Raw genomic sequence first — 12857 nt, 5'->3', positions numbered from 1 at the left:
CTGGCCAGTTCAAGAAAGGAATCGAGATCTTATGGTGATACAAGTTGTGTGCAAGTTTGGTTAAAAAAATCATAAATGAAACCACTATCGTGCAAACAAGAAATTGTTGACGGACGGACGCACGCACGGACGCACGGACTGACAACGGACGACGGACGAAGGGTGATCACAAAAGCTCACCTTGTCACTATGTGACAGGTGAGCTAAAAATAAAATTACGAAATAACAGTGTGTGATCTGGAAATATAATACAATGTTTCAGTAGATCTGGAATTTAACAAACCTTTTCTCTTTCTTTTCTTTTCATCAATGAGAATTCTAATGAAATAAGATAAGCCTGAATTTCTTTTTATTATTCTGGTTTATTCATGCAACATATTACATATCTTGTCATGATACATAAAATATCAACAACAGTAATTTCGGGCTAGACAGATTAAAACTAGAAAACGTTTTTTTAAAAAAGCGCATGTCTCCTCCAATGCAAAGTCCTATAGGAAAGAAGTCAATAGGGGCCAGGAGCAAAAGTCAAAGAGACACTGATGGTTGGCTGCAATAGGGATCATCCACTTGGCATGTCCAGTCATCCCGCTAAATTTCAACACTCTTGGCCTAGTGGTTCTCAAGTCACTGTTCAGGCTCCTGTGACCTTGACCTTTGATCAAGTGACCGCAAAATAAATAGGGGTCATCTACTCTGCATGTTCAATCATCCTATTAAGTTTCAACATTCTAGGTCAAGTGGTTCTCAAGTTATTTCCAACATGAACAGGCCATTGTGACCTTGACCTTTGATAGACTGATCCAAAAATCAATAGGGGTCATCTACTCTGCATGTTCAATCATCTTAAGAAGTTTCAACATTCTGGGTCAAGTGGTTCTCAAGTTATTGATCGGAACTGGTTATCAATGTTCAGGCCCCTGTGACCTTGACCTTTAACGGAGTGACCCCAAAAACAATAGGGGTCATGAACAATCATCCTATGAAGTTTCAACATTCTGGGTCGAGAGGTTCTCAAGTTATTGATCGGAAATGGTTTTCCATGTTCAGGCCCCTGTGACCTTGACCTTTAACAGAGTGACCCAGAATCGTTAGGGGTCATTTACTCTGCATGACCAATCATCCCATGAAGTTTCATCATTCTAGGTCAAGTGGTTCTCAAGTTACTGACCGGAAATGGTTTTCAATGTTCGGGCCCCTGTGACCTTGACCTTTAACGGAGTGACCCCAAAATCGTTAGGGGTCATCTACTCTGCATGACCAATCATCCTATAAGTTTCAACATTCTGGGTCAAGTGGTTCTCAAGTTACTGACAGGAAATGGTTTTCAATGTTCAGGCCCCTGTGACTTTGACCTTTAACGGAGTGACCCCAAAAACAATAGGAGTCATCTACTCTGCATGACCAATCATCCTATTAAGCTTCAAGATTCTGGGTCAAGTGGTTCTCAAGTTACTGACCGGAAATGGTTTTCAATTTTCAGGCCCCTGTGACCTTGACCTTTAACTGAGTGACCCCAAAATCGATAGGAGTCATCTACTTTGCATGTACAATCATCCTATGAAGTTTCAACATTCTGGGTCAAGTGGTTCTCTAGTTATTGATCGGAAATGGTTTTCAATGTTCAGGCCCCTGTGACCTTGACCTTTGACAGAGTGATCCCAAAATCAATAGGAGTTATCTACTCTTCATGGCCAATCATCCTATGAAGTTTCAACATTCTGGGTCAAGTGGTTCTCTAGTTATTGATCGGAAATGGTTTTCAATGTTCAGGCCCCTGTGACCTTGACCTTTGACGAAGTGACCCCAAAATCAATAGGGGTCATCTACTCTGCATGACCAATCTTCCTATGAAGTTTCAATATTATGGGTCAAGTGGTTCTCTAGTTATTGATCGGAAATGGTTTTCAATGTTCAGGCCCCTGTGACCTTGACCTTTGACGGAGTGACCCCAAAATCAATAGGGGTCATCTACTCTTCATGACAAATCATCCTATGAAATTTCAACATTCTGGGTCAAGTCGTTCTCTAGTTATTGATCGGAAATATGTTTCAATGTTCAGGCCCCTGTGACCTTGATCTTTGATAGAGTGACCCAAAAATCAATAGGGGTCATCTACTCTTCATGACCAATCATCCTATGAAGTTTCAACATTCTGGGTCAAGTCGTTCTCTAGTTATTGATCGGAAATATTTTTCAATGTTCATGCCCCTGTGACCTTGACCTTTGACGGAGTGACCCCTAAAACAATAGGGGTCGTCTACTCTAGCAGCCCTACAACCCTATGAAGTTTGAAGGTTCTAGGTCAATGGTTCTCCAATTATTGCTCGGAAATGAAATGTGACGTACGGACGGACGGACGGACGGACAGGGCAAAAACAATATGTCTCCCCAAGAGGGGGGAGACATAATAATTGTAATTCATCAAAATAAAAAGAATCGGTATATTTCCTTCCACCTCTGATTCATGTAAGTTGTCGGTTACTAGTACTAGCCTCGAGCATCATACCAAAGATAAGGTTATCTTAGCATCCGTCAGGGTACTGTAAACTAGAATTAAAATCCAACAGGAAAAGACCTGTTCAGGAAACGCAGTCACCCATACATCAGTTCATGTGACAACAGAGGGAAGTGTGAAAGAGTACACTCAAAATGAGTAATATATTTTTGGGTTCCTGAGGAAATAAACAGTGCTGTCATTCCAAAAAAGCCGTTCTAATATATCGAAAAAGGCAACAGTTACTATCTTTACTTTTGAGCAAAGGTCAAAAAAATAATTTTCATGAGGTATATGTATTATATGTATCAATATATATTTAGCCGACATTCTAAAATAACATGGCAGTTTAATTGTGCTCTTTTATACAATAAAATGTTCGGGATATTTGTTTACAACAGAACAGAACAGAACAGAACATAAACTTAAAACATGAAAATATGACTTGAACATTAGAAGTTCCCCGTCATACAGCATGCAGCAATAAACTATTTACATATACACGTACAGTGAGAATGAAATGTGTACACACATCAGTGATAAAAGTATTTAAAATATACATGGACTAAGCTATCACATTTATGCATTCATACTAAATATTTCATAGACAAAACATTACAGTGAAATATGTTTAAATACAAATCGGTTTTTTTTTAATCATACAAATAATTTAAATTATCTTTTCTCACTTTAAACGATTTATTACAAAAAATAGCCAACCTATTTAAAATTTTCAGATTAGATGTGTTGGAAGTTCTATGGTTGTATTAGTAACGTGGTATCCTGTACCTTTTTCTTAACTCTGAATAAACTGTTCATATTAGTACAAAGTGACATTTATCTTTAGTGACGTATCGTTGTTTGGAAGCATTACCTAGAGTTCTTATCACAAACACTGTCATAAACAGTATAAAACGTAATAAAAACGAACCCAAACACTCTCAACGTAATGTAAACTACCAAACTTTCTAAAATCATTCAGGTACATGAACGTAAAAAAACAACGCAGACCTTCCAGTGCATTTCATGGAAATTTAATTACGTTGAGTGACAAGGTATTCATTCGTTCGTTCAGGACTGGTTTTATGCTAAAATAGCGTTAGCGCATGTTCTTCTCGTGTTATAACAGCTACAGAATCCATGGGGATACGTTGGTTTCCTCGTCCTACTACTGGGTTCGGGCACCAACCAATCCCTACGGACTCTGAAAATGTTATAACACGCAAAAACATACGTTATCCCTACATAAACATATAGAAAAAGAGGCTAAAAAAACCTCGCAAAGTAATCAATGTCAGAGAACCCATAGGTAAAATGTGCCTCCTTATCTCGATAAAAGTTACTCGACAGTCTTAAAGTGTTTATTTAATACGTAAAGAAGACAAATATGTAAACATTAATTTGATGTCTAAATTATTCAGAGATTCTGGTTTAAATGATTTCCTGTTATAAGAGTTCTTGTATATACATTTTTGTAGCTATATACCAGCCAACATACGTAGAAGATGACAAATATACATTTGTATAAACATTAGGTTGATGTCTAAATTATTCAGAGATTCTGGTTTAAATGATTTCCTGTTATAAGAGTTCTTGTATATACATTTTTGTAGCTATATACCAGCCAACATACGTAGAAGATGACAAATATACATTTGTATAAACATTAAGTTGATGTCTAAATTATTCAAAGATTCTGCGTTAAAGGGTTTTCTGTTATAAGAGTTCTTGTATATAGCTATGTACAAGGTAAAGCCTCGATATGTATGTCAGACTACCAGTGAAATAACTTTTGGTAGACCTCTTTCATTCGAGAAATTGATAGCATAAACCTCGACTTAGGCCAATTGCTTTGCAAATATATTAAAATCAATAAGTAAACATACTAGCATAGATAGATTATATCGCACATAATACCATTTTGGTCGCCGGGCCTTAAACATTTTTTTAATTGGAAAAAACATATCATATATCAGTTGCTTTTGAAGAAATAATTACAAGCATTTATTTACTGAACAAATTACACCGTAAATGGCAACCAAAACGTAATTATTTTAAGACATGAAAAATCAAAGGAAATAGTGACAAAAGTAATTTAAAAGTTTATGTTATAAAAAAGTACGTTTCCAAAAAGAAACACGTTTTGTTTCTAATAAAAAACACTCTCAAATATGGTAAGCCTAAGTTGTACAGAAAGAGTAAGTATATGTATCAAGAATAAGAAATAATGCAAAATAGTAATTAATAAACGGAAAAGACACATATGTAAAAAGCGATGCAAGTGAAAAGTAAAGTTGTCAGTGATTGAGGGGAACTTCTTCCTGCATTGCCCTGAACGCCCTCGACCCTTTCATCGCTCTCCGCACTAAATTTCAGAGCGGGATGACTCGCATAGACACGGCGACGAAACAAGCACTGAACGGGTCGGTAGTCGTCGGAAATGTCATAAGATAAATCGGATCCGTTCTCTTCGTTTTCATATAAGGTTGTTCGGAAATCTTGAAGCTGAAAGGAAACAATTGTCTCATAAATATTTAAACCTTACCCTGCTAAATTTCTATAATGAACAGGTGCGTCCATCTTTCAATTTGGACAGTACCATTTATTATTAGAAGGGGTGTTTACTGAAAATTTACTGACTGATTAGCGAACAGTGCAGACCATGCCAAACTGAACGGATGTGCAGGCTGATCTTGGTCTACACTGGACGCAAAGGCAGAACCAATTATGTCTAAAAGTGGGCAAGTGAACGCAATGTTTTTGTATTTTTGACTATTTGTACTAATGGGAAGTTTGCATGTCTACAATCAAGTAAGATTAAAATATCTAAACCTGGAATACGTAGGTCAGGTTAGCCAAGTCAATAATATTGTGCTCAATGTCGACAAAATAATAAAATATATCTTTTTAATTAGAGATGTTAATAAAATCTGAGAAATGTCATTTGTAAAACAAACCTAATAAGTTTGATGTTGATGGTTCGTCCTACATTACACGTGTGTTCCATTTAAAGAAAACATATATGTATGACAAGAGTCAATATAAATAGGAGCGAGCAGGCCTGTATTTAACAACACCATACTCATATATCTTTGATTATGATTTACCAATGGAAGTCACACAAAGTTACTCATATTCCCGCTTTGCAATAGTATCTTTAACTACCCGATGAGGTAATGAATTACCCATATAAAATCCATATAAAATCTTCAATTACGTCAGAAGTAATAGATATAACTATTTCTACGAAAATAACGAGTACTCTTAACGTTTTAAGGGGCATTATTTCTAGAAAATTCCATGAATATGTTTTTTTCTTTTCAGGAAAAAAAAACTCACTAAAAGGCAGTATGAAAGAGATCAATACAAACGTAGAACAAACAAACACACAACACACACAGAGTGCAAGTTGAAAATAAGGATGCAGGCTATGTATGGCCTGTACCCCGATGATGGCATTCCAACCTCACAGTAATGGCATTCGGCCAAGCTCACGTTTAACGCGGCCGGTGGTATTCCAGCCTTACATTTACCCTACATTTAATTTAATGACCTACATAATATATAAAGTAAATTCTCGCCATGCACATTTCTTGCTAACATAAATGATAAAGCTTTCACACCTGTTCTTCAGCAATTTCGATGGTCTCATTGAATAATGTCCACGTGACACTCTCGTAACATGGGGGCGTGGTCAGACTGCCTTCGTATCTGTAGAATTTGGTCAACTTTTCCGGCATCAACTCAACCAGAGGTATAGACTTAATCTCGACCTCACTGTCTGTAATTAAAAAGTACTACTCAGTCAAACCAAACATACGAATAAAATTAGATTCCATATTTATCTGTACGTTAAAAGCCAATCACATGCAAGCAAATAATTGTGTAATTAACCAGTTGATGGATTAATAGTCACCAGAAGTTCCCTTTATTACAATTTCATTCCCTAATATGTCAATGTCATATCTAACCATGGATTACAGCAAGGCATAATTATACAGACCTATATAAAACTCTTTTCTAATATTACATTATATTCCATATTCCTAAAGGGATAACTCGAGCTATCTTTAAATCATCTGGGACAGAACCTTGAATAACTGAGGACACGTTATAATGGAAGCACCATTTCTTACAAACTTGGATGGATAGCCATCTAAGCCAGTTGTTTTATTAGCACTCAGACAGTTCAATTATTTTAGAACTTTATTTTTAAACACTATTGAAAATGAGACATTATTAGGTAAAATCGGAAACAGTATCGTCAAGCCATGCTTCAGATAAACAAATACAAGATGCATTAGACTGTGTAAATAAAACACTGGTATCTGTAGCGGCACTGGGTCCAGTCCCAGGACATGGATGAATGTCACCACATAGAATAAACCACAAGGGCATGAAAGTTTTACTACTGGCACATGTAGAAACATAGTGTTGCTTCTTTGAGACTCACAAAGCTCTGATAAAATGTAAGGTGATCTCACGAAATCGTAGTCATATTAACCATTTTCAAGGCTGTTTAAGACCAATTAATTTCATTGTTTACGATTTTGTAACACATTATAACAATTTATTATTTCCTAAATAACGTGTATGTTTTTTGTAAACGGCAGTCAAATAATAGTTATTTAGAAATAGAAAAAAAACACCCGTTGGACTTTTGAAAACTCCTTTGAGAAGAATAGTCTATTCACATCGTCAAAATAATTAATTTATGTATTTTTTACTACCCCATAACTATTAAATCTGAAACCAATTTGAAAGGAGTAGGGGTCCCAGTTAGGTGTCTGCGCAAAATGTTTTTTTTTTATTTCATTTATATTTTATGGCAATATACCTACATGTATTAAGTGTCATTAACAAGTGTTAGTGTTACTAGTTTTGACTTACTTTGATAGATATTCACATTTAAAGTGGGTGGGGTAATTTGACATGTGACCAGCCAGGAACATAGTTTCCGTTATTTTTTAAAAAACGGTTCAAACTTTTCACCTGAAACTTTCATGATAAAATAACTATAACTACATTCACACAACATGTTGCATTTCAAATTGTATTGAATACTTTTTTCATCACAGAGCCACAAATTGGCATGATTAAATTTACTGATTTTCAATGGACGAACTTCTCCAAAAAGCTAAAATATTTTTATTAGTTGAGATATTCAAGTGTTATTTTCAGCAGATATTGTAAACTAAATAAACATTTAAATGACGATATATCAATACACTCTGGTTAATAGTGGAAGAACGGTAAACTCACAAACTGGGAAAAAAATTGGTGGGGTAAGTAAACATTCCATTCGAAGCAACACTAAAACAATGGGCAGTTGTTAAGAAATGGCCTCAGATTGTCTACTACTATCATACTTTTATTAAATACAGCCTTGGGTGAAAAACTTTAACAAATATGCTCCTTCGTGGAACTAACAGACTGAGTGTCAAAGTACAAAATTTAATGCAAGTACATGTATAAGTATTTGTTCAAGCACTTGATGCTTGGTGCAGATTTATGTTTCTGCCTAGGAATTAATTACCAATGTGTTATGTACATGCAGGTAAATGACCACTGACAGCAGTGCCTGTACTGTATATTTATGCAGCTACTGAAAAATCAGACAGAATATTAAAACTACCTGCACTAAGGCTACCTGAAAGAGACTGTCAAAGCTACCAATTAAAAGACCTATTTTTATGTATATTCTAAACTAAATTGAAATTGCAAATGCAGAAAATTTAATCTTAATTTAACAATAGCTTTCCTCAAAATATACTGCCTCAGGCAAAACCTTTTGTTAAATACTTTGAGCTTTCATGGTTAATTTTGTTTGTCTACATGTCATGTTCAAGGTCCATGCTTTTTCCTTGGCACACATGTATATAGTGGACACATTTTTGTTAAAGTTTTTCACCCAAGGCTGTATTTAATAACATTATGACAGTAGTAGACAATTTGAGGCCATTTCTTAACAACTGCCAAATTTTTTTAGTGTTGCTTCGAATGTATATCTACCCCACCAACTTTTTCCCAGTTTGAGAATGAACCGTTATTCCAATATTAATCAGAGTGTACTGATATACTGTCATTTTAATGTTTATTTAGTTTACAATATCTGCTGAAAATAACACCTGAATATCTCAACTAATAAAACATATTTTAGCTTTTTGGTGAAGTTTGTCCATTGAAAATCAGTAAATTTAATCAGTCCAATTTGTGGCTCTGTGATGAAAAAAATATTCAATACAATTTGAAATGCAACATGTTGTGTGAATGTCCATTTATTATGAAAGTTTCAGGTAAAAAGTTTGAACCATTTTTAAAAAAGGAAATTGTGTTCCTGGCTGGTCACATGTCAGATTACCACACCCACTTTAAATGTGAATATCTATAAAAGTAAGTCAAAACTTGTAACAGTAACATTTGTTAATGAAACCTAATACATGTAGGTATATTGCCATAAAATATAAATAAAATTAAAAATAAACATTTTGCGCAGACACCTAACTGGGACCCCTGACCCCTCCCCCTTTGTAGTTTATCTTGGATACATCATAAATCTACCCTAGCTTTGATTGTATTAGTCACACCCTTGGCTTGCTGCTCAGCATAGGTTAGACTGTTTATCATCCAATAAACGTTATTAACTTTAGCGTTTTTGTCCTTCTAGATATTCAGAGTTAACTCCCTTCAACAATGTCAACAATTACAACTTTGTTACTACCGCAAACTGTCCCTTATACATGTAGAGTTAACTCCCTTCAATAAGGTTTGTTAGTTTTACAAGTATCACGTGATATTGTAATACTTACTTTTATACTTGATTTGATTAAAGTGATCTATTATCTCTTCAAAGTATGGGTTGTGTCTTCCAATCTAGACAGATGAAAGTAAAAGTACTGCTGGTTTCAACAATATATGCGTATGACAAGCAAATGAAAACTTATTAAAAATATCAACCTGCAAAAGCATTTCAATATTATGTTTAAAAAGTATCAAACAATAGAATAAAAACTGATGGTTTTGTTTGGAAAAGCTGAAATTAAATTCATTTTTGAAATATAAATAAAAGCATCTGCCTCAACGGAAATTAAAACAAAATTGTTTTGTGGCAGATCAGCTGCTTTTTAGTTTTGTTAATATAATGTCATACTGACAAAATCATATAAGTCAGACAGCGTTTTTCCAACTTTTCATAATAGAGGAAGACCCAATGTATACCTCTCTGAGCATAATTATAGGATGGTTAGAATCACCGTCATTCCTATGGTCAGCTGGATGGCTTTTACACTAACTGATCTAACTGTTTATTACTGTTTGGCCAGCTGGTTGTCTTATACTCACATCATCAGATCAGGCTATCGCCGTTTGAAAACATCTGCGGATGTCTCTAAATTGCTTTTTGTACTTTTAGCATGTGTAAATGTTACGTTCAGCTCAACCCGGGGCTAGAGGGCGCGGACGGTAGCATGCATTTCCACTACCGTCCATGAACAGGCTCAATCAAACCGAGCCTGCATTATTTTCGTTTTTGTCGTGTTGAGCGACCTGTGAAGTTTCCACTTTTTCTATTTTAATGTAATCGGACGACTGTTTAATATTTAACAACTCGGTTAAATTAGAATCACCTTAAAGAAGAAGCCTAGGACAGCTAGGCCATCCTCCTTGTCCACAGCGGTAGATATTGTGCCGTACTTCTTGTTAAAGTGAACGAGATGCATCTGGAAATAAAAAAAAATCACATGAAGTATAAAACCAAAACAAAGCAATAGTTGTTTGGTTTCCTAAGGAGAAGAAGATATAGCATGTCTTTGTCATCCGCTGGAGGTATATGTTGACACATCAGTCTCGTCTTTTGGAATCATGCAGTCCGTTCAAATTTACAATAGCAGACTGTCGCTTAACATTAGTGGTGTTGTCCACATCATTACCTCTCATGGACAGACACAATTCAAAAAAAAGTTTTCTATGATTTTGCTTGGCTGCGTTATGTGACTTCAATGATCTTCCTATATTCTTAAAAGTGGCAGAGCGTAGGCATTCTTTGCTGCTATTGTCGGTTAATGTCTAAAATGAGATGTTTAGGTTCCGGAATGATTGACTGAAGATAATTTGACAGATACCATTTGTCCCTCACCGCTACTGTCGGGAAGTTGCCAGTCTCTTGAGAACAAAAGGATTCATAGACCACCATATATATACTGAATTACCATTTAAACGGGACGTAAGACACAACAAAAATAATTATCGGGAAATTGTAATGGATATTTTTCTTTCTGTAAGGTAGAACAGCGCGACAGTTTACCTCCATCGGAAAGTGGATCCCGTTTACATCATGTTCTGAGCCTCTTTCGTCGGTAGCTCCCCAATGAAAGTGAAACTGTTGTGCCACAAAGGTTCCTGGTAGACCGCCGCCACTCATTTCAGAGTGCTTGTCATTTAGATCTACAAGAACTGTAAAACACATACAAATAATTGGAGAATTCTTGTCATTAAGATCAACCTCAACAGTAAAATACACTCCTGAGGTCAATGTCACTCTCAGAGGTTAAAGGCCAATAATGTTTTTCCTGTCTGGTTCATAACACTGTCATCCTTGAAGAGATTTTGATATTTTTTGGCACAAACGTATCTCATAATGAGATGACGTGACATGCAAAACACCCGAACCCATAGCCCAAAAGTCAAGGCCACACTCAGAGGTCAAACGGAATAGTATTATTTTTCCTGTCCCCTCCATAACTCTGTCATTTTAGAAGTGATTTTATAATTAATTGGCACAAAATGTATCCCATTATGAGACTGCTTTTCATACACAACTACCAGACCCTAGCTTTTAGGTAAAGGTCACACTTGGAGGTAAAACATCAGTAGTGTGTGTGTTTCTTTCTTTTCTATCCGGTCCATACCTCTGTCATTCATTATAGGATTTTAATATTACTGGACACAAATGTTCCCCATAATGAGATGTTGTGTCATGCACAACACCCATATCTCTAACACAAAGGTCAAGGTCATAACTGGAAACCAAATCTCAATAGGGTTTTTCCTGTGCAACCAATAAATGCCATCAAGGGATTGCAATATTTTTAGCACGTTTCCCAGAATGAAACGACTTGTCATGCACACGAACTTTGCTGAAACATGTGCTATTCATTATTTTAATATTTGTCATAAAATCGTTTATAGTTGTCATATTCCATGTCGTGTTAAAGGGCCACTATATACGGAACGCCAAGATACGTCACTTAATTTTACAAAATAAAAAGTATTAAACTTGTATAGCCAAGGCTAGTACTAAGCCAATAATATGTAACACAGTGTATGTATTTTTTACCTGTATGACCATTATTTTCCAAGGTATAGGTTACATTCGATACCGTTTCATAACCACGTAACACAATGGGAGTTAGCCTGTCCGTATCGATGATGACGTCATTGGTAACGACACTGATTGGAGACTGTTTCACTCCTCCGCAATGTGGATAGTCTAAATGCCAGTGATCCGGACCTGTTGCAAACATATGTTGGCTATTAATGTTGACTTGTTTGCAACGTATATTTCATGTTGGGTCAAACACAGCAATATGATTTTAAACATAAAAGCACAATAGAAGTAAACATTGTATTTAAAATATAAATGGTGTTAAAAGCCACATTTTGTTAAAGAAATGATCTAAAGAGAAAACTCTGGAGAAAAAAAAATCTTGAAAATCTTGAAAAAAGAATCTTTAGTCGAATTCTTTTATCTTTGAAAAAATACGTTACTGTATGAAAATACTTTCTTACCTAGAGATCCTCTATACGTCCAGACATTTCCTGAAAAGAAAAAATAAATGTATATAACATATCAAATCAAAATGATAACATACATGCTTCCTTGAATCTATTCATGAGAGATTATCGGGATTTGTGCAACACCTATCACCTTTCCCATCACCATCACCTCTTTAAGCAAAACTCTATTTTTTTTTTCGGCCTTAAGGCCGCAGGTATATTGGAGTAATGTAGCACATGAAATAAAATGGCGATGGCTTTCAAATACAAAAATAAAATTAGACAGAGAGAATCTATCAACATCATACTAATAAGCTTTGATAATGTGGCAGTTGAGTCTAGTAAGTCCAGGGGTGTTCAAAGATAACCCATCACAGATCTATTGTAAAGCAATCATTGGATTTACCTGTATTGGAAAATAAACAGTGTCGATTGTATTGAGGTCAACTGCCACATTATCAAAGTTTATTAGTATTTATCATGCAAAAACAAAAATACAAAATCTTTCTCAAGGAAAACATGCAACAGCGGACTTAAAACGCATGGAAATATTCGACCTCGACCGATTTTAAACGCATTCAGTGC

At 35.5% G+C, this 12857-nt stretch overlaps 1 protein-coding gene across 1 annotated transcript in view; it reads right to left on the bottom strand.

The window, feature by feature from the left end:
* Positions 1-337: 337 nt before the first annotated feature.
* Positions 338-12857, bottom strand: part of LOC123534416 (carbonic anhydrase-like) — a 38404-nt gene continuing 25884 nt past the window's right edge. The window contains exons 2-8 of the mRNA XM_053519964.1: positions 12285-12314; positions 11833-12006; positions 10801-10949; positions 10124-10216; positions 9308-9371; positions 6122-6279; positions 338-5003 (exon numbers count right to left, since the gene is read on the bottom strand). Of these exons, the coding sequence (XP_053375939.1) occupies positions 4740-5003; positions 6122-6279; positions 9308-9371; positions 10124-10216; positions 10801-10949; positions 11833-12006; positions 12285-12314 (932 nt within the window). The 3' untranslated portion in view covers positions 338-4739. The remainder of the gene's footprint in view (positions 5004-6121; positions 6280-9307; positions 9372-10123; positions 10217-10800; positions 10950-11832; positions 12007-12284; positions 12315-12857) is intronic.

The sequence above is a fragment of the Mercenaria mercenaria genome, chromosome 12 (assembly GCF_021730395.1).
Source record: "Mercenaria mercenaria strain notata chromosome 12, MADL_Memer_1, whole genome shotgun sequence".
NCBI lineage: Eukaryota > Metazoa > Mollusca > Bivalvia > Venerida > Veneridae > Mercenaria > Mercenaria mercenaria.
This window is presented reverse-complemented; position numbering and strand designations above follow the sequence as displayed.